This window comes from Lepisosteus oculatus, chromosome 3 (genome assembly GCF_040954835.1).
Source record: "Lepisosteus oculatus isolate fLepOcu1 chromosome 3, fLepOcu1.hap2, whole genome shotgun sequence".
Lineage (NCBI taxonomy): Eukaryota > Metazoa > Chordata > Actinopteri > Semionotiformes > Lepisosteidae > Lepisosteus > Lepisosteus oculatus.
In genome coordinates, this window is record NC_090698.1 from 35,708,615 (window position 1) to 35,731,699 (window position 23,085).

General features: G+C 37.0%; 1 protein-coding gene across 1 annotated transcript in view; it reads left to right on the forward strand.

Moving 5' to 3' along the window:
* The window catches only part of fras1 (Fraser extracellular matrix complex subunit 1), a 364,870-nt gene that overhangs the window by 327,024 nt on the left and 14,761 nt on the right, over positions 1-23,085 (forward strand). The window contains exons 59-65 of the mRNA XM_015364800.2: positions 6,005-6,161; positions 6,561-6,761; positions 6,926-7,113; positions 8,172-8,447; positions 9,803-10,035; positions 17,898-18,058; positions 19,715-19,929. Coding sequence (XP_015220286.2) covers positions 6,005-6,161; positions 6,561-6,761; positions 6,926-7,113; positions 8,172-8,447; positions 9,803-10,035; positions 17,898-18,058; positions 19,715-19,929 — 1,431 coding nt within the window. The remainder of the gene's footprint in view (positions 1-6,004; positions 6,162-6,560; positions 6,762-6,925; positions 7,114-8,171; positions 8,448-9,802; positions 10,036-17,897; positions 18,059-19,714; positions 19,930-23,085) is intronic.

Genomic DNA, 23,085 nt, shown 5'->3' on the forward strand with positions numbered 1-23,085 from the left:
TAATGTGGTGTTTGGCAGGTACTGCAGGTAATTATTAATTGTAGCAGTAAATCACAAAGTTGATTCTTTTGGTGGCTTTAGAATCCAACCATGCGACATAACTCAAACAACGCGCACACACAGGTACTAATACACGAGGATACATTTATTAATACATAGAATATGCATATAAACGTAACAGATCTTATCGAGAGGGTTATCAGAATACAAAAGGTATATTCGGTCAGTTACAAAGAGTTATACATATCAAGAGGACATACGTTCAGTATATCATTCATTAAGACCGTTTCGTAAATGAACTTAGTTATAACTTCTACATTAGATACTCGAAAAAGTACATAACCCTTAGGAATTAAATTGATATCAACTGGTTGGGATAACAATTGAATTCTCGAGCTGTAATGCATTGAAGTTGAATACTCATCCAATCTCTGGGGATTCAGATCTCCTGCAGGCACAAAGAAACAGTTGCAGGCTGTTGCTGTCCAATCCGCGCTCTCTGGCTCGGTGCCAGGCTGTGCTGTGCGGCTTGTGACGGTGTGCTGCTGATGCTCACTGGCCTGCTAGTTAAGTTTGTGCACAGGAGAAAAGATGACTGTGGGTCCCAGCAAGTCAGGAAGAGGACCAGTTCGTTTATGATGAAGAGCTAGTTCTGAATAGTGATTCAGCTGTCCACAGTTCCGACCTGTTCACGAGGCCTGCTGCTGGTTACTCTCTGGCAACCTCCACTCTAGACTCTTAGAACAAAGGAAAGTTCTGGCACTCGGACACACTGGCCGTTCCGTGGTTGTCCGGGCTGAGTCTCAGGATGGTCAGGAGGCGCGCTGCGAGAATGTCCTGCCCTTGGGATTCTCCTTTGAATTCCCTTTAGAATTGTTGAATCTGAATCTGAATCTGAATCTCAATCTGAATCTCTCAGGCTCTCTGTGTTGCCTGTTTTTACCTGGAGGAACTTTAGCTCATTGATTGGCTGAAAGTTCCATGGGCATCAGAGTCCCACGTGGGTTACTCGGCCCTACCGGTCCCTGATTGGTTGATCAAGGTGAGATATGAGTCACTTAGTCCTGACACTTAGGAATGCAATCCAGATGTCCAACTCGCACTCCCTAGACAGATAGGCACCAATGGATGACCATTGATCATGATAGCCAGGCTTAGCTAAGTGCATCCCCCTTTGGGAGCTGTCCTTATCAAAAGAAAACATCTTGCATGAATGGTTTCTCTGTGGCTGCACCACAGAGATGAACAGAGAAATGGGGCCTCATTTGGGAAGCTCAGAAACACTTAATTCTGCCTTATTATTAAGCCTCGCCGCTACATCACTAATGTAAACACTAAATAAAGACATAAAGAAATCCCTACGTTACAGACTGTATATGGCTGGTATTGGTAGTTTAAAGAAAAAATACACACCAGTATTCCACTTTCTCCCTAAACATTTTAAGCATCAGAGTCTTACATGTGGTTATTTCAAAAACGTTTGTACCTGCTCCTTCTTACCATGTTACTGTTTACTGTTACTGACCATATTAAGTTTAAGTGCCTGTGGGCACTTTTCCTGTCCGTGGGGGGTGGACCGTCTTTCATTAGAAGGTTAGTCTGTTCTACTCTGAGAATGTAGAGGGGGTGGAAAGTGCCCGCGGTCATTTAATTAGTATTAAAATCTTAGTTATCTTTCTAGTTCACAGGTTTGCATGCATAATTTAATTTTGAAAGCCACTGAGACATCAGGTACTACTGTTGTATTTATGAAAAAGAAACAAAACAAAAAACATACTAACAACTGTGCCATCCTACTCCTTAGTTAATACATTTTATTATTCATAAACAGTTAACATTGTTAGCAAAATATTTTGAATTATATTTAACCCTATTTTTTCTTTAGTTTTGTATTTAACTTATTATATGATAGTCAGACTTAATGTATATTTGAAAAATGAAAATATATTTTTACAAGATTTTACATTAAGCACTTAAAATTAATATGGTTAATAATAGTAAACTGTAACATGCTGTAACAAGATCGGTTAAACTGCAAAGAAAATGCTTTCAGAGAAAATGTTTCAGGTGTGAAGAACATAGATCTCCAATGCAATTTCAACCAAACCTGTTCCCACACACCCTGCCCCCACTACCATTAGAATATACACAAACATTTTAGCGTTTCATTCTGAGCAGAAGACCCTCACACCTGAAGAGTGCTGGCTGTGACGAATTAAACCGGTTTTACAGGTTTCAATCACAGACCATGTGACATGGGACTCTGTAAAGTAACACACAGCGCCACTGGATTTGATAATACTGTACCTAACCAAAATCCGCAATATGGAAACAGAACCTGTGTAATTGTTGATAGATGATGTACTCATAACATTTTTTCAAGACGAACTACAACATATAAAAAATGACTTGTATGTACTTGATATCTCTAATCAATCCACGGGTTCCAGCACAAAACGAAACTAAAACGCATACCGTTTCGCGCTTCTTATTAGTTGCTCAAAAGTAATTTGACCGTATGAAATGCATAATATAAACCTAGAAACATATACGTGAGCAGTACTTAAGCACTGTAGTATCGGTGTTAAGACATACCTCTCAAATACTGTAAATCAAGTTAAAAATATCTCAAGACCGATTCTGGTCGTAATGAAACCATGTTTCGTGTATGTTTTCTTTTTCATCTTGAAATAACTCATTTCTAAATACCTTTTTCACTGTTAACATCTTGTAGCAACTTTGCGACAAAATATACACTCTGACAGTTCATCCTGCTACCAACATTAAATAAAACAAATCTTTAGATTTCTATATTTATGTCTTTATTTAGTGGTTTCATTCGAAGATTACAATGTTTAGGGAGAAATGGAATACTGGTGTGTATTTTTTTCTTTAAAGTACCGAGACCAGCCATATACTGTATGTTTATGTTAAGATTTCCCTTCAGTGGTAAAATTAGATATGAATATTCAATACTTAAACAGGCACAGTTAAGACATTAAATATACATATACATATTGTATACAGTACAGTTTGCATACGGTAATATGTTTATGTTACGCGATTAAAAAATAAATAAATAAAACTGGAAGGTCCAGCACCAGCTGGATTAGAACACACAACCTGCCAGTTGGGAGTCACGCACCTAGACCAGTAGGCTACAAGACAGCTCGCATGAACAGGCAGGCGAAACAGCCCTACACAGCCCTGCCGCAGTACACGGATATAATCATACCGTTATTAAATTCTTTAGATACGCGATTCCATATTATATTCCCTTTTAATCAAATTCTAAAAGTATGCTTGTTGACTCCGGTATCACGTTAGTTAAAGACTTCGAAGCTTACAATGTTTAGGGAGAAATGGAATACTGGTGTGTATTTTTTTCTTTTCATGATAGGTGTCGCATTTTAAATCATTTTCGTAGTTAGAAATTATGAAACGCCCTGTTAAAAGCAAGGAAGTTTTTATGCCCGTTGAAGTAAAACAAAATGCCTGACAAAGTATGGCTTGGACAGATTCCAAGTGCTTGTACAAATGTGCTAAAGAAATTATACTTTGAGTATACAGCTTGTCCAAAGTCATCCATTATTAATACTATTAGTAATATCTTCAGTAAAGGCTTTGATGCATAAATATTTCTGATAAAGGTAGGTTGTGTACTTTTGTCCAACTGAGCAATCTTGATTTCATAAAATATACCAACATTTTAATGACTGATGATTAACATGCTGTAATACACAGTTCAAAATTAAAGGCTCAAATGCTGTACATGAGAGGTTAAGCTCCCCCTGGCGGTTTTACAAGGCAACGCCGGATAGTTAGTCACGTGACACACGTGAACCGCGTGATACCCCGGTGGGCGTGTCGCGGTATGCCGCGAAATACCTCACCCATTTTGAATGGCTGCATCTGTACATGGTTTCTAACAAGATACTTGAGCGGCTGGTATAACTAGAGGCCTCTGAATTCTATATTCTCTGGCACAGCTTTGTTGAAAGTAGTAATAATCTAGGCACACTTGGTTAAAACAAATATTTATTATAATGACAAAACACACAAACTACACTACACACAACATAAAACACACAAGTTACTTTATATAAAGTATATACAAGGCATTTCAGAGACCTAAAATTCTGCTCACCCAGACAAACCCAGACCGCTACTAAGCCTACAGACCGCTTAATATGCCTACAGAGGCCACAGAAGAGATGAGCTGCCTTCTACCTAGACGATACTGGGAACATTAGAGCATTCATGGTCACCACTGATTGACAGACAGTGCTGTTGTTAACCTGTGTCTCCATTAGCAGGCTGATTATCATGAACGCGCAATTTGAACTGCAGCACTAAGATCTAAGATTTAAGTGTTACAAAACACAAACATTGTAAACAGAACCATAACAGGTTTTAAAACTAAACTAATAATAAAAGCCAAAATAAATAGTTTGCAATGTCATTCACTAAAAATGTAACTCAGTAACAATGAGACAACATAAATGTTAAAAGGACATGGAAGAATAGAAAAAAATAGATACAATACAAAATACGTTAAAAAAACAAAAGTACCAGGAGTGAACATTTTGTAATGAGCATTATCAGAATCCATTATTCAGTCCAGTTTCTTGCTTTTTGGGTTCCCTGAACGGTACCCTCATGTGAAGCCAAATCACCACTGGCAGATTTGGTCTGGCAAACACAAGATCAGGCCCAATTTTCTGATGCAGCACTGGGTTACTGGGAGTGATGCTGTCCTGGCCCAAATCAGTGCCCGCTTGCTCATGTCAGCACTGCAGTGTGAGCTCCCAGATGGGTTTAAATTGGTGCTGTCAAACTGTGCTAAAAATGTGCATGGGAGAAATGGTAGTGAGGCAGGTCCTGACTCCCAGATACCTGGCCAAGTTTGTCCGGGGAGGCTGAATGACCCTTTATGCTGTATTTGTCACTGATGCAGACAGAACAATGTTGTGAGATAAAGAGTTTGTTGGTGCTGCAGGGCAGTTGAGAGTTCTTGGAGAGGCAAGACTTTAGTGCTCTGTGGCAATGAAAAACTGTGTGCCACTCTTCCAGACAGTTAATAAATTGGCAGCACAGATTTCAGAGCTGCTACTCTGCTTTTAAAGTTTATCACCACTCACCCAGTCCTCATCTGTAGCCAGGGTGTCAAAAGGGCTCTGGTTTGGGAATGGGACAGGCTGCTTGCAGTCTTCCCCTGCATCTAATTCATTGGTCACTCCTGTCAGCACAGGGACCTCAGAGCTCAGGCTATTAACACAATGTAAACGTCATAGTTACAGCACTGCTGGCTCTGGGAAGGCTGCTTCCGCTGCTGCGGTTCTCTTTGTATTCTGTCGACTAGGGGTCTTCCTCCTCTGGCACTTTGTGGAAATCAGGTGGAGGTGCAGGAAGCTGAGATTCACTCTCAGGTGTGATTCCTTTAGTTGTAGAGGAGTTGATGGCTGTGTTGCAGTCTCTGTCTCAAGTGGTGGATCACTGCCTACAGTCTTTTGTGCAGCAGAACATTCTGTTCTAGTCCTGACACTTGGTCATCCAAAGAAAGCAATGACTGGGCTTTTCCAGTGTTAACCTCCTGCAAGACATGTCTTTCCTGCTTAGAGATCAGCTCACTGTCCCCTGCTTCTGCTCCATCTACCTGGTCAGCACTAGGCTCACATACCTCTACCTTTTCACTAAAAGCATTCAAAGCAAAAACTGTCCTGTTCTCCAGCATTATCACCTTGGATCTCAGTCTTTACGTCTCCTGTGCTCTTAATGTGAACTTATACTGTGTCTTTCTGTCCTGCTCCTTTGCAAGCCATTAATCCACAACTTGCCTAGGCATACTAAAATAAACTTTACTAATGATTCTGCTCAGGAGACCCCCCCCCAGACCTCAGCAAACATCCTCTCTGCTTTGAAGTTAGAAGTGTTTACCCTTCCCAGTGTGTTATCTAAGAGACACTTATCAGCCACCCAAAGCTGTAACAATATTTTCTGTCAGGTGAAGAACTGCACTATCTGGTTAAATGATGACTCAGTGTTTGAACCAGAGGAGGCATTCCAGGTGCATCTGGGCAATCCCATGGGGAATCACTGGAGTGGATCCAGGGTGGGCAAGAATGACATTGCCACCATCACCATCACCAATGATGAGGACGGTAGGAAGTGGAGCAGCATTTCAAGTCTGTATCCAAAAGTTGGGGCTAATTATGATGATTTAAATAGTAAAAGTCTTTGGCTTTTTCTTTGATGATCTGACATCAAATGATTTGTGGTATATTGATGGTCTTCAAGTACAGTAAAACACTTTGAGAAAAAATAATTACTACTAAGATAGCACTACTTGGCAATATAAATAAGTTGGACTTATTTATGCTAATGCTTTAAATAATTTCTAAAATAATGTGTATGGCATACTTAAGCATCTTATGATAATTGAAATGCAATACTTAAACTCAGTATATGAAATATTTCATGAAAAAAGATCACAGCATTCCATATTGTTAAATATGTTTTGTTACAAAGTTTTTTTTTAATTGTCCTTATCTGCCATGCAGCCCCCACAATTGAATTTGAAGAGCCATCATATCAGGTACAGGAACCTTCAGGTCCAGATGGTATTGCAGAGGTGAATATCAAAGTGATTCGGAAAGGGGACCAGAACCGCACTTCAAAGGTGCGCTGCAGTACTAGAGATGGGTCAGCCCAATCCGGAATGGACTACAATCCGAAAAGCAGATTGCTCAGGTTCACTCCTGGTCAGTACTAATTTTATCTACTGCCAAATCTTCATTTATATGGAAATAAGTATATCAGTGTATAGATGGACCATCTTCAATGCACATTTTTTTAAAATAAGCAATTCTTTTTCTCAGAATTGTTTACAGATTTGCACCTCAAGATTTTCTTTCTTCTTCTGCAGGTGTTGATCACATCCTCTTCAAAGTTGAAATTCTGTCCAATGAGGACCAGGAGTGGCATGAGTCTTTCACAGTGGTTCTTGGTCCTGATGATCCAGTAGAGGCAGTTTTGGGAGAAATCACGATGGCAACAGTGACTATTCTGGATCAGGAGGCTGCAGGAAGTCTTATTCTACCAGCCCCACCTATTGTAAGAGCTCAGTTTCAGAAATATCAGGAATAACTAAGGGGATTAATCAATATTTAAATTTAAATAATCATAGCCCCCAACTAGTAAAGATTTTCGGCAAAGAATAGACCCAAGCGGTTTGTATAATTAGAGGCACATGAGTTCTTTGTTTTCTGGCATAGCTATGGTGAAAATAGTTATAATTTAGGCACACTTGGTTAAATATGATAATAATAATACATTAAACAACACTCAACATACATACAACAAAAAAGTAACACTCTGTACAAATTTACAAATAATGCATCCCAGGGGCCTAACATTCTAAACCACTCAGAAAAACCACAGACTCTTATATAATGCCTACAAAGGCAAAACCAAGTGATAAGCTGCTTTCTAAACTAAAAAGAATAAAAACTGAGGTTAAATATTTTTCTCTGCACACTTAGATATTACAAAGTGAATGGGAACCTATCTCTGTATTCTAAAAATCCACCCAATAACTGGCAGAGGCTGTTTTTAACAGAGGGATTCTTAACACAGGAAATCAAAGTTCATAAGAACAACAGAATAGCAAGCTCTCCTAACATGGTCCATATAATTAACTCCAATGTTGTCTTTTCTGATGACTAGGTCAAAGAGCTCTTTCTTTCTTTTTTCTCTTGTCTCTTTCCCTTGTTGTGTTGCAGACTCCTCCTTTTTCACTCTTTCTGCCAATTTCATGCTCTGTTCCTCGACTACTAAAGCTAGAAATGAATTAGACATTTAAATTGCATATATTACAGCAGCTATATTACTAAATTACATCTGATACCATACATTTGTTATGGAACAAGTAGATATTTTTACTAGAACATTTTGAATATGCATTACAGTATTAAGAGAGTGATGAACTATAGGACTGTGGAAGCTGTAAAAGAAACAAGGAGAGATTAATATCGTGACAAAAACAGATAATAAATTATCCAACATCATGACTGTAGAACTTTATAGTAATGTTCTGACATATTTAAGTTATTTAACCTGAAACTGGAAATGTGAATCCCTGGGGTTATGTAATGTGTCTACACTGTCCACAGGTGGTGTCTCTGTCTGTATATGATTGTGTGCAAGAGGTGTCAAAAGAAAGCAGTAAGAATTCTCCATCTCCAGGATACCCTCTGATTTGTGTCACCCCCTGTGACCCACATTATCCAAAATTCTCCCTCATGAAGGACCTTTGTGATGAAGCTGGCATTAACCAGTCCTCTGTTCACTTCAATTGGGAAGTTGCTGCCCCTACTGATAGTAGTGGGGCAAGATCCCCATTTGAGACTGTGACTGACAACACACCATACACAAGCGTAAACCACAAGGTCAGTAATAAGCATTATTGTTGCTATGTTGAAAATTAATGAAATTAAAAGAATGCTTTTTTTGCTCAGCTACTAAGATTTCCCTTCAGTGGTAAAATTCCTTATAAATATTCAATAAACGGGCACAGTAAAGACATTTAAATCTTTCTACGACCGACCAATGCACCATGAGTTCCTCTGTCGGTCAACCAATCACGTACCACGATATTTTGCTTCATCTCCCGTCACGATGCGCCGATTACCCCCGGTACATGCCTATGCCGCGCACTTTGAATGGCTGCATCTGTACATCTTATTTAATATGTTTATATTCCTAAACTAATATTATGACGTTCAGAGATGTTATACTCCCGTTGTTTTTGTGCTCAGATACTCTGTAAAACTGCAGAGTGGTGCAGTGAATCCTAAGTACTGCAGCTGTGTGGTCGTCACACAAATTGTTACAGTATTAATTAACATATTAGTGCTTTCCTGTGCTACTCATGCATTATTCATACTAGTGACAAACAATTTCATTCAATACAATGATTACATTGTTGAGACAAGGTTTTTGTTACCACTTTGCTACCACAACTATAAATGACATACTGTATATTATAATATTGTATAGCAATAATAGAATTATTTTTTAATTGCATACAGTGTACATACAGACTTATTAATTATATATAAACAGAAAATTTTATTTTGGATTTTAATAATAAAAAACAGCATGTAGTTTTTAATTCCACAGGTCGGCCTAATACAAGGACAAAAAAACATTTAATAAGTAATGTCCTCAGATATTCAACTATTACCACCATTCTTGCAGGCTGTCTTCATCTAGATGCGATTATTTACATCACTTTTTTGCAGGTGATTGTTAAAATGATATTAAAATGTTTTGAGTATGCATACCTCAACATATAATGGCAAATTGCAATATTTTAAAAATGGCAGTTTTGATTAGTTTATAGTCACTCCTTGCTTCCTTGTTTTCCAAAAATTGGTGAAATCAAGCAGATTAAAAAATAGAAGTATGAAGCTAATTTTATAACAGTAGCTATGTTTATATAAAATAAAAAATGTAGTATATTTTCAATAAATATTATTATAAGACTAAGAGAGTGTTCAGTAAAACATTTTTCTGTACACGAAAACAATTTTGGTCATAAGACATTAAATTAAATTACAAGTTAAAATAGGTCTACAACTGAAAAATCTAACACACCATAATAAATTATATATTATGTATTCTTTTGTAATTCACAAAACATAACTGTGAAATTTGTTACTGAAGGGTTTTTAAGTTCAAGTAACACTGTCAGCTTTTAATTTGAGCTTTTGGTATTAATACTTATTATTTGCTTCTTCAGGTCCTGGATAGCATGTATTTCAGTCGTCGTTTCCATGTGCGCTGTGTAGCCCAGGCAGTGGACAAGGCTGGCCACCTTGGCACTCCCTTGAGGAGTAATATTGTCACCATTGGAACTGAGAATTCTATCTGTCACACACCTGTTGCATCTGGCACTGCACGAGGTTTCCAGGCACAGTCCTTCATTGCATCTCTGAAGTATTTGGATGTAAAACACAAGGAACATCCCAACAGGTAAGAAAAAAGCAAAAAATAAGTGAGTTGTGGGTTGTATGTGAATAGGCATACTCTACACTAGGGATCTCTAACACTGCATCTGGATCATTATTCTTATTCTGATTTAAAGATTAACTATAAAACCTGCTCAACGTGAACCATGGTAGGAAACCCCTGCTGTACGTCAGTTTTACCCAAATGGGGTGCCACTTGACAGTGGTGTCTCCTCTGAGGTGTTCTGGTATGCTATGACATATAACGGCCTTATACCATAAAGTGTCGTGGGAGGCTGGAGCCTACCTGGCAAGCAACGAGCGCAAGGCAGGGTACACCCTGGACACGGCGCCAAACCACTGCAGGGCAAGTGCAAGCCAATCATAAATATGGACAATTTGGAGGCCACAGTAAAGGCCAAGGGGGAAAATTTGGCCCAGACACCAGGATAACTCCCTACTCTTATCAAGAAATGCCCGGGGATCTTTAATGACCACTGAGAGTCTGGACCTCGATCTAAAGTCTCATCCAAGAGATGGCACCCACTACAGTATAGTGTAGTATAGTGCCCACTATAAAGGGGCATTAGGCCTCACACGGATCATAGACTGGATGGTCCCCGTTGGTCCCACTAACACCACTTCCACCAGCAACCATAGCTTCTCAGGAGGTCTCCCATGCAGGTACTGACCAGGTCAGACCTGCTTAGCTTCAGTGGGTAGCCAGTTGAGAACTGCAGGGTGATATGGCTGCTGGCTCATACTACCTCTGATTCAATAATATTTATTTTGGGTGCGCTTGATCATTCCTTTATCTATTTAGATGTATGGTTTGGATTGTTGTCATGTTGGAATTACCATTTTTGGCTAAGCTTGAGCTATTTATCAGAAATAAACAGGTATCTAGCCAAAAAGACCTTTCACATATTAGAGTTCATGGGTTCCCCTATCGTGTCAAGGTCTTCAGGATCTAATGGCATACAGCCCCGTGACAGTGGTAGATGTTATAGGAAAGTGCTAGATTGTAAGATTGTAAGAGTGTTGGTGGTAGAAAAGTGCTAGATTAATCTTTGTGGATTCTTTTATAGCCGTCCTCCAACTTCTGGAGGTCAATTACCATTTTCCTACAGTCTTTAAATAAGTTTCTAATCTGATCTGATCTGATCCAATCCATAATTATGCTACTTCTGAATGTTTTCTTTTCATTATCTCCCTTTATACCCAAAGGAAACAGGAAACCTTCAGAGGCCCCTATACAGATGCAGCCATTCAAAACAAACGGGCCATACCGCATTATTTTGCGGTGCGCTTGACGCAGTGTACTGCAAGTTACTGTATTAATACCGTAGATTCTCGCATAGTGCTGCATGATACCACGTGGTACCGCAAGTAAAATAATAGTATCCGGAATTTCCGCAAAGTGGAGCTAATAAAGCTCAACCTCTCATGTTTGAGCTGTCACCATCAAAGTCTTTACTGAAGATATTACTAATAGTATTAATAATGAATGACCTTGGACAAGCTGTAAAGTCAAAGTATTGCCCTGGTCCACATTCTTTTTTTCATTGACCGTCTTTGTAAAAGTAACACCACAGCATTTCACAATCACGCATTTGTTTCCAATCATCAAAATCCAATCAAACTACAGTAATTTTTGAGAATTTCCGATTCACCATGCCTTTTACATGCTCATAAAAGAGATTGATTTAGGAATATAAACATATTATTGTATGCAAACTGTACTGTATACAGTATGTTTATGTATATTTAATGTCTTTACTGTGCCTGTTTAAGTATTGAATATTTATATGGAATTTTACCACTGAATGGAAATCTTAGTGGCTGAGCATAAAAAGAATAGGAGCATACTGTAACGCGTGTGAAGGCCATAAACGATATTAATTTTGGAACATAAACATACAGTTTTCTTGCTGGTCTCGGTACTTTAAAGAAAAAATACACACCAGTATTCCATTTCTCCCTAAACATTTATATCTAAAGAAATTAACAACAATATAATTATATTCGTGTACTGCAATAGGGCTGTGTAGGGCTGTTTCACCTCTCCTCATGTGATTTCCCCAGTAGCCTGCTGGTTTACATGTGGGTTTACTAGTAACCCACAGGTTGTGTGTTCAAATCCAGCTGGCACCACAACTTTTCTTTTAACAAACATTTCTTTGAAAAAATAGAATAGCAATATTATGGACAATTAGTTGACTTTTTATATTTCTAAATATCACAACATGATCAAATTTAAGTTATTTTTAATAACAATGAATAGTCACCTTCTTTCCTACTGACAACTGTCCCTGCTTCTGCTTCCTGCTTCTATCGAGTGTGTGTGTGTGGGAGGGGGGCTTAAATCTAACCTTCAGATTTAAAAGGTTATTAATCATATCTTCGGTGTCGCATCTTCCCAGTGTAGCTGATTTTAAGAGCCTGGGTAAACTATCACAAAGCTTTAGAGAACTTAACATTTCTATTATCAACAAATCGTAAATACGACATTTACATTGCCATTATTAATTTTTCACTTGAGTGTATGGAAGATTGTCAGCTGTCACTGAGAGCAGACCCTTAGGCTGCGCAAACGATCTTTTAAATTTTTATAGAGAAATCGAGGCTGTACAGTATGCGTTACAATATAAACATTTATATCGAATTAAATCGCATTTTGATTTAAATCGCAAACGCGTGTTTAATTATATGTATTTTTTTATTCACAATCAGACAAATGCAACATATGCAACAAATAAAACATAAATTGTTATCTTTGTCTTCTAAGAATCTTAATAAACTTTCAGCATAGCTTTCTCCCCATTTAGATTTATTTTTCTTGGGATTTTGGGATCAAATGTGGAAAGTTTAGATTGTAATCGTTTTTATTTTTTAAATACATTTTAGAAAAGTGTAATCTATACTTAAAAGCTGTATTTATCTAATACCACTCGATACTTATATTAATAGAGTTTAGTTGATACTGTTTAAACTTTTATTTTAAATTTTATTACAGCATTGTACACATGCTTAAAAGAGAAGAGAGAAAATGCAAGCCTTCTTCAGGTGTGAGGGTTTCTGCTCAGAATGAAACACTAAAATGTAATGTAGGCTCTGAATGGGTTCAATTATGCTTGAATCCTTCTAAACTAAAAATTAGACACAAGAAGAAAAGAGGCTGTGGTGAAATTTATCTTTTTTTAATTTCTCTTTTTTTCTTGGAAAAACATCGTACCCGCTGCAATCCAGGCACAGAAGGATTAAAAGAAGTGAGACAGGCAGGGGGGAGAGTGAGTTCTAAACAAAGAGGTATCCAGGTAACAGTGAAACTGTCAGACAGTCTGGGGAGTGCTTTGTGTATATCCGAATGGCAGTGGGGGCAGGGTGTGTGGGAACAGGCTTCCCAGTTTAGCCGATCTTGTTACAACATGTTACAGTTTACTATTATTAACCATATTAATTTTTAGTGCTTAATGCTGTAATCAAAGCCGGCCCAGGGACGCCAAATATGTAATGTTGCTATAGCCAAAATGTAAATGTAGTGGCTCTCTGAAGGCACCAGTTCTGTAGGGTTTGGGCATTTACTGGAACAATTATTAATTGTAGCAGTAAATCACAAAGTTGATTCTTTTGATGGCTTTAGAATCCAACCATGCGACATAACTCAAACGACGCACACATACAGGTATTAATACACGAGGATACATTTATTGATACATAAAATATGCATATAAACCTAACAGATCTTATCGAGAGGGTTATCAGAATACAAAAGGTATATATTCAGTCAGTTTCAAAGAGTTACACATATCAAGAGGACATATGTTCAGTATATCATTCATTAAGACCGTTTCGTAAATGAACTTGGTTATAACTTCTACAATAGATACTCAAAACAAGTACATAACTCTTAGGAATTAAATTGATATCAACTGGTTGGGATAACAATTGAATTCTCGAGCTGTAATGCATTGAAGTTGAATACTCATCCAATCTTTGGGGATTCAGATCTCCTGTGGGCACAAAGAAACATTTGCATGCTTTTGCTGTCCAATCCGCGCTCTGGCTCGGAGCCAGGCTTTGCTGTGCGGCTTGCGACGGTGCGCTGTTGATGCTCACTGACCGGCTAGTTAGTGTTGGCTTTAACTAGCAAAGTTTGTGCACAGGAGAAAAGATGACTGTGGGTCCCAGCAAGGCAGGAAGAGGACCGGTTCGTTCCTGATGAAGAGCTAGTTCTGAATAGTGATTCAGCTGTCCACAGTTCTGACCTGTTCACGAGGCTTGTTGCTGGTGCTAACCTCGGGTGGATCCTCTGGTTACTCTCTGGCAACCTCCGCTCTAGACTCTTAGAACAAAGGAAAGTTCACTGGCCGTTCCGTGGTTGTCCGGGCTGAGTCTCAGGATGGTCAGGAGGCGCTCTGTGAGAATGTCCTGCCCTTGGGAGCCTTCTGCTCCTGGGCCGTCCTGCCCTGGAATTCTCCTTTGAATTCCCTTTAGAATAGTCCACAGAATCCTACCTAGAATCTTACTGAATCTCTCAGGCTCTCTGTGTTGCCTGTTTTTACCTGGAGGAACTTCAGCTCGTTGATTGGCTTTTCAGTTCCATGGGCATCAGAGTCCCACATGGGTTACTCAGCCCTACCAGTCCCTGATTGGTTGATCAAGGTGAGATATGAGTCACTTACTCCTGACACTTAGGAATGCAGTCCAGATGTCCAACTGGCACTCCCTAGACAGATAGGCGCCAATGGATGACCATTGATCATGATAGCCAGGCTTAGCTAAGTGCATCCCCCTTTGGGAGCTGCCCTAGGAGTCTTTATCAAAGGAAACCTTAAATCAGCCTGCATGAATAGTTTCTCTCTGGCTGCACCACAGAGATGAACAGAGAAATGGGGTCTCATTTGGGAAGGCTCAGAACACTTAATTCTTTCTTATCAATAAGCCTCGCCGCTACAATGCCATTTTTTGACCATGCACGAATATTCTTATGTCCATATCTTCGCAAGGGAATCAGTGCGAATTGTAATACTAATTAAATGACCGTGGGCACTTTCCACCCCCTCTGACAGAAGGAACTCCTATTCTTAGCACAGCAGCTCATTACAATATAGTGTATTCAAATAGTTTTTTTTACACAGTGACACAGCGTTGCATTGTGAATCTGTTTTTTTGTGTTTACAAAGAAGGTGGAATACAGTGATACTACCTGCTATATCGATAAATATGTTTAGATATTTAGACCCGGCGGCACAGAGAGAGGGAGGAGGCGCGGAGCTCAGCAGTACAAAATGAACATTCCGCTGCCTGGAGCACTTAATGGCACCAATCGCGTCTGCATTTATAACTTAGTTTTTAAAATTAATCAAGCAATATGAAGCATCACTTTTTACTTTTAAGTCCGTTAATTATCATTAAGCACAGCTTTCTCACCACTTAGACTACTTTTTGATACCATCCTTAGACAAATCAGAAACTTGTTGTACTTTCTAATGACATTTCAAGTGGAAAGATTACAGATTTTAATCGTCTTCAATTTTGTTACGTTATACATTTTAGAAATGTTTCATCTATACAAACACCACAAAACTATTCTCGATTGTATTTCTGAAAGTTTTGTTACATTTAGTTCACTGTTTAAATACATCTAATTAAGAAAGTTAGGTGTTAGCATAAACTATTAGTAATCAATAATATGAAATTTAGCACTGTAGTAAGTTGTTGCACTTTCCCCAGCATCTTGTAAAAATATATTTTCATTATTCAAATATACATTCAATCTGACTATCATATAAGAAGTTTAATACAAAACTAAAGAAAAATAGGGTAAAATATAAATAATATTTTGCTAACAATGTTAACTTTTTATAAATAATAAAATGTATTAACCAAGGCACAGTTGTTAGTATGCTTTTTGTTTTGTTTCTTTTTCATAAATACAACAGCAGTACCTGATGTCTCAGTGGCTTTCAAAATTAAATTATGCATGCAAACCTGTGAACTAGAAAGATAACTAAGATATTTATCTATTTATAATGGTGGCGAAGTGGTTAACATTGCTATGTTGCAGCACTGGGGTCCTACGTTCAATTCCTGCCGTCCTGTGTGTGTGGGGTTTGCATGTTCTCTCTGGGTTACATGGTTTTACTCCATATGTGTGATAGGACTCCCTCTCGCACTCCAAAACATACTGGTAAGTTAATTGGTTTATGGGAAAACTGGCCCTGGTGTGTGTGTGTTTTTGTCTGTCTGTCCTGTGATGGACTGGCGCTATGTCCAGGGTGTATTCTGCCTTGTGTCCGTTGCTTACTGGGATAGGCTTCAAATCCCCTGTACTGGATAAAGAGATTTGAAAACAGATGGAAGTAAAGGCACTGTGTGGATGAAACTATAAACAGTGTTAGAAACCAACTATGGAATGGCAGCATTTCACTGAAAATAAAATATTTTATAGTGCTGGCTTAAGGAAACAGCCTTTCCACCTCTCTTGCACATCAATATCCATACCTAGTTATTTAAACAAATTGCCTCTAATTATAAACATCTTAATATTCTGGCTCTGTGGATCACAATCAGCTATGTTTGCCCATTCCTTCAATTCATGTGCATTCAACATACAGTTCAATGCTACAAAATCTAAAATACAATCCTCATTTCAGTATCTATGTAAACATACAGACTGTTAACTTCATCATCTTCATCAAAAGTATGCCTAACCCCATTAGGAAGTGTTCTTGTTATCAGTGTATTCCTCAACTTTCCCAAAATTATCTTTTTCTTACCAAAATCTCTAGTCTTTTATCCAGCAATAGCTCAGCCAACACTTAAATCCCCAAAAGCTGCTTGTGTTAATTTCTTAAAATCACAAATACCATATGAAAATACTGGCCATGTAGTACTCTGCATTTTGGAATAATAGTTTATTTTAAAGGGAACTAGAGAAACTAGGAACTAGAGAAATCAAGAAAGGCTTTTTTTTCTAGAATTAATAAATGCACATCCTGTTCACTGGGGAAATTAAATCCACACTGAGCAATCTTCAATATGTTCAGAATATGACAGCGAGATGCATTACACCTGTCTTCAAGTCCTTGCACTGGCTTCCTATCAGGTTTTGAGTCAACTTCAAAATCATCATCATCATTCAGTACCTACTGTATATGGCTTATTCTCTGTCTACTCCCCACCTTTGTCTGTGTGACTCTGGTCTTCTAGCTGTCCTCAAGAACATCTACATTCTGTGGGTGACAGGACCTTCTCTAGCTGCACCCCAATTACCCGCGATACGTGTCTTTGCCGCGCACTTTGAATGGCTGCATCTTTATATTTCCAGAGGCTTTCCAGATGCATCAACTGCACAAGAGCAGAATGTTATTGTATATTTCTTTTGCTGAATTTAATTTAAAAGAATACTTAAATGTGTGAATAAATGGGAGTTTCTTCTTTTCTTGAATTCTGTAAATTCAGAAGAAAAATAACTTTTTTTCCTGTTCAAAGTTATGTCCAGATTACAGTTTAACATTATTTGAATTTTAAAGTGAGATACATCCAATCCGTAAACCAATCTGTTTTGTAATATGTTCCTATTTCATTAGGGTATGAATAAATCTGGAAGGCACTGTAAAAGGTTTCACCATAAAGCCACCATAACAAAAGCACCATAATGTGGCTGTTGAAGCATAAACATATTTCCATTAATATAATTCTTTCTTCAGTGGTGCTGCTCCATTCAAAACAGTATTTTTGTGTGTTATTTCTTAATAATAACTAAGTGTTCACAGTGTTACGTTGCCATATTTGTAAAAACATATAGGAACATAACAAATAATTATAAACAAAACATTCAGTACATCAGTGATTATATTTATATTGATATCTGAATTGCAGGATTCACATCTCTGTGCAGATCCCTCACCAAGATGGCATGCTTCCTCTGGTCTCCACCATGCCACTGCATAACCTGCATTTCCTGCTATCAGAGTCCATTTACAGACACCAGCACATCTGTTCCAACTTGGTTACTCTCAAAGACCTTCAGGGTATCTCCGGTGAGCAAGGCACAATTACAAGAGGCTTACATTATCAAGGGATGTTCTCCGAAATGAAATGCACTGTATTTTGGGACAAGAATCTGAATAAATTAATCTAAAATAATGAAAAAAACTTAAATTACACTATTTATACAGAGATATAGATAAGTCACGATTTTAAATATACATTTTGAACAATACACAATAATAAAACGTTTATTTTTTGTTTTATGGCCTTAATAACTAATACTACATTCTTACATTTTTCAAAGTTTAATGACTGGGTTGACAATCTTTGGTTCAAAATCTAAAGTATATATTACAACAGTACAACTAACCCTGATTGTTATACAGTTGGATGACGTAACATTAATTTAGTGCAAGAGAGTCCAGGACAAATACTAATTGGGACTTGTGAGATCATTTGTCAGATGTAAACTGATATTCTCTGTGCTTATTCAGTACTTTTAATTAGAAATATATGCACTAAAAGAAAAAAAAGACAATTGCTGGAGATTTAACTAAACGCCCATTTAATGAGTCTAGCAGTTTTGAGGCAGAATAAGTCCAATTCCCTCACTAAATCCAAAACAACTGAAAGCTCAGGTTAAGTGAGATCTGTTAGAAAAGGGACATTCTATGGTATATTACCTTCAGCACTCAAAATCCTAGTCTCAGCAAATAACTTAAATTATTTCTTGAGAGAGAAGAAAGTTTTGATGGAGTTGTCACTCGAGAAAGTAAATCACAGTACCAACTAGAGAAAGTAAATCATGCTAGTAAATTGAGAGATTATGGTAGTGCCCCTAAAATGAAGATTATGCTAGTGAATCAAGTGTAGAAATACTATAATACTCTAAAGTGTGATTCAGAGGAACACTCCAGAGACAAAGGTAAAACAGATTCAGAACGAGTATCATTACATAAGTAACATGACTTTGTTACCTAGAGGAACTGTAGGTGTCACAGAAGGCTGGAGTGTACATGCTCTACAGGAAGGCTCAACAACCAAACTATAGTCTCCCCAGAGCTAGGTATCAAGAGTACTGTTGAATGAAATTCAGCTACAGGTCAACAAAAGCACCACAAACATAAATTAGGTAGCAGAAAAGTAGTAAATCACTGATGGTGTAAAGATGGCATTGGTTTGGTGACCCATGGCTGATATGTTACACAGATTTTGCTGAAATTAGGAGACAATCAAACTTAGAAATATTACTCTTTCCTAATGGTACCTGCCAATAAACCTTGGTTAAGTCTAAGGCAGATGTACTTAGACTTAGTCAGTCTTTCTGTTAGTATGTCCAACTTAAGCATATGGTAGGCATCAAACTTAAACCTTATTTACCTGCAGCTGGTAGAAAAGCGTTAAGATCCATATGACTTTGCAACTAGCACAGTTAGTTAACCCAGTGTGTGACTTTTCTGTTACATCCAGGTCTATCATTGCCTCTCATTTGGATCATTATTATGCTATAATTCATTGGTCAGTAATCTGGGTTTTCCCTGATTTCTCTAGGAAAATCTGGTATTTCTTTTTCCTGTTAGATTTTCATGTTGTAGAAGACTATAACTAGACTAATACCAGATACCCAGTTTCAAATTGTTATACTCTTTCTTTCTATTTATTATCAGATATATGAACATTTTTAACTATTTGTGGTGTTGTTTCAGATACAGGGTTTCTTGATAACCTTTCCTATGATAGCATTTCCCTTGGGCCTGGTTATGACAGACCCTACCAGTTTGATCCCACTGTGCGGGAACCGAAGACCATCCAGCTGTATAAACACCTTAATCTTAAGAGTTGCATCTGGACCTTCGATGCCTACTATGACATGACAGAGCTCATTGATGTCTGTGGAGGGTCTGTTACTGCTGACTTTCAGGTATATATGGCATTGTTTGGTTTTGCATAGTATCTTTTTAAGTTGTATAAATGTAATAGTATTATATTTTAAACACCAGGCTCAATATCAAAGCATTAAAAAATCAAAGCAAAGAATGAAACAATTCACATGCTGTTGATCTCCATTTTTAGCAGGCTGCATTCAAATATATACTAAGCATCAACAGACACTTTTCACAATATGCTTGTATGTTTTTATAGAGAATAAATAGTTTGTATATTGATTAAATGTTTTTGGCATTATTTTTAATACTTGAGTATTCAAGACTTACAGTGATGCACTTGAATGGTTTTGACAAAGCTATATCATTAGTGGGTTGGATGCAAGTGATAAGGTGATTTATGCTCTTGAATGTTCAGCCTGGTGAAAACTTAGAAATGAAAGCACAAAGATCCTACAGATGTAGCCATTCACAATATGCGGTAAAACCCTGTATCATGGGATTTGGGCTGTAGGTTACCGCAGCAAATGATTCACTGGCCAAAGATGACTTGTGGTGCGTTAGTTGGTAGTGAAACTATTGCTTCATTTAATCTCTCTAATGTGCATGTAGAAATCCACTTAATATGGAATGTTAATACAGAATTTTACAACTAAAGGGAAAGTGTGGGTGCTGAGCATAAAAATAGCAGGAGCATAACGTCTCTGAAAATCATATCATCATAAACTATATTATTTTAAGAATATAAATATATTATACATACTGTATATCGCTGGTAGTGGCAGCTTAAATAAAAAGTACACAACAGTATTCAATTTTCATCATAAACATTTTATGCAACAAAGTCTTTAACTCAGTCACTTACTGTGGTTATTTTGAAAAAGTTTTGATGTACTCGTTCTGACTATATTAGGTTTATATACGTAGTAAAAAGCTATGTTTTAACCTTTTCTAGGAATACTTGCGGTCATTATTGCAGTTAAAAATGTGTACTTTTTATAATTTGCTTAATAAGGAATATAATATGGAATCGCGTAACTAAAGAAATTAATAACTATATTAATTTAAGGATCTAAATTTAATATATTTATATAGCTGGTAGTATTACCATAGTCCACTTTCTTTGGAAACGTTTTATTTTTTCTTTGACTCATTGAGATCCTAGTTCAGTTCCCAATTTTCTTCGAACAAAGACTCCTTTTTAAAAAATAAAATATTTTAACAAATTATGTACATTAAATTATTATTTATAGTTTTTTACATATCACAATGTATTCAATGTCCAATGATATTAATAATGAAATATAAATGTGAATGAACAAATGTGAATACTGTTAACAGTGGGAGTAAAAACCACTTTAACCGGTTTAGTTTAATTCAATTCAAAATACTTTATTCATCCCAGTTGGGCAATTTAACACAAGCCTTTACAACAACCCTTAAAATTAAATTGTATATATTATAATTATAATCGAGAATAACAAAGTGGTATTAAAAAGACCACTGAAACTATAATAATGTATCTGATCATTATTAACAGTATTAATTTATTATTAATAATAATTTCAAACTTCTTGTATCTTTTTCGGAGTCATTTGTTTTCATAACCTTTGCTTTCTTATGTTTTAGGTGTCAATAACTGCGAAGAATTTCACAGAGCGTTTCACAGGCGTTTTAGAGATCGCAATTTGTGAAAATTCTGATTTCCAGGGAGTAAACCTATTACAAAAGGGAACAGCAGATCGATCCTTGTTTATGGTTAAACAGTATATCCATTGTCTGGTGGAGTTTTTATACAGTTAATCTGTAACAGAACCGTGATGTATCATCAATGTTTGGTACCAATAAACGGGGGCTTCACAGACTTCCTTCTTTGAACTCAGATGCGCTCCAGTAAATAATGTACAGTTTATCTACTTCTGCAATTCTTCTAGTTTAGCAGGATTTACGTGATAAGCACATTGTTTAATGGGGGTGACATTACCCACGTATATATCGCTGTACGACACAGGTGTGAGTTGGAGTGTCTGTTAATAAAACAGCATGCCTTCCAATACATTTAAATTAAAATTTTAAATCAGTTAACAACAGAGTGAGTCACTGACTCACTTAAAAGGTGTAACACATTTGTCTTCACTCTCACAGTTTCTACATATTGATAAGTTGTCCTCCGGTTACTGGCAATTGTAAGAATACCCCCTTCTTTTTTTAACTTAAAGAATTCCATGAAGAACTCCTTAATCATGAAAAAATCACATATAAATATTAATGCAATTCATCCCTGCATACACTCACACTGGAGCCAATTTTGCCAGAAACAACCTCCCAATACGTTTTTGGACAGTGCAGTATTGTACAGTACAATATACAACTTAAAGTTTCAAATTTAAAGTTAAATTATTGGCTGATTCCTGGTTGCTGAAATTTGGATTAAGACAAAATATAGATCTCAATTTGTATGTAAACAAAAAAGAGGCACATTGCGTTCACAACAAGCTATAATAGTGAACTATTTTTATATATACGGCTATGTAAGAAACCAACCAGAAGTAATGGTCTGATCTGGCTTTGAACCACCTGGGCAGAGCATGCTACATTATTCATTACCACTGCAAGGAGAATAAAAACTAATGTCAAAATGTTTCGAAAACTTCCACTCATTTTCAGTTGCTTAGTTACACAATTCCATATTAATATTACTATCAAGTAGTATTAAATCAGTACAATGTTTTTCTGCAATGACAGCAAGTGGTGTTCTTACTACTTATTCTTAGAAAATCATTATAACTTTTTATGAAGTACAGTATATCAACTTTATAATGTTAGAACAACCACATTAAACCTTTTCCATAAACCACTGTAAGTCACTAAAGACTTTGAGGCATAAAAATTGGAATACATGTACATTTTTATATTTAGCTACCACTACCATCTACTGTGTGTACATTAAATATACTTCTGTTTTTATTTTCTGCTACCAAAATTTGCCTTTGGATTTTCTCTATGTGGATGTGGATTCACAGCTACAGTATAATCGTGAACTGTTTTTATATATCCAACTGAGTAATCTTACCTTTATAAAATATACCTACTTTTTAATTAGTTTCATATTTAACATGCTCTAATACACAGTTTAACATTAATAAAAGTCTAAACAGTATACACCTTAAATTCTATAATTGCAAAAAGACTGT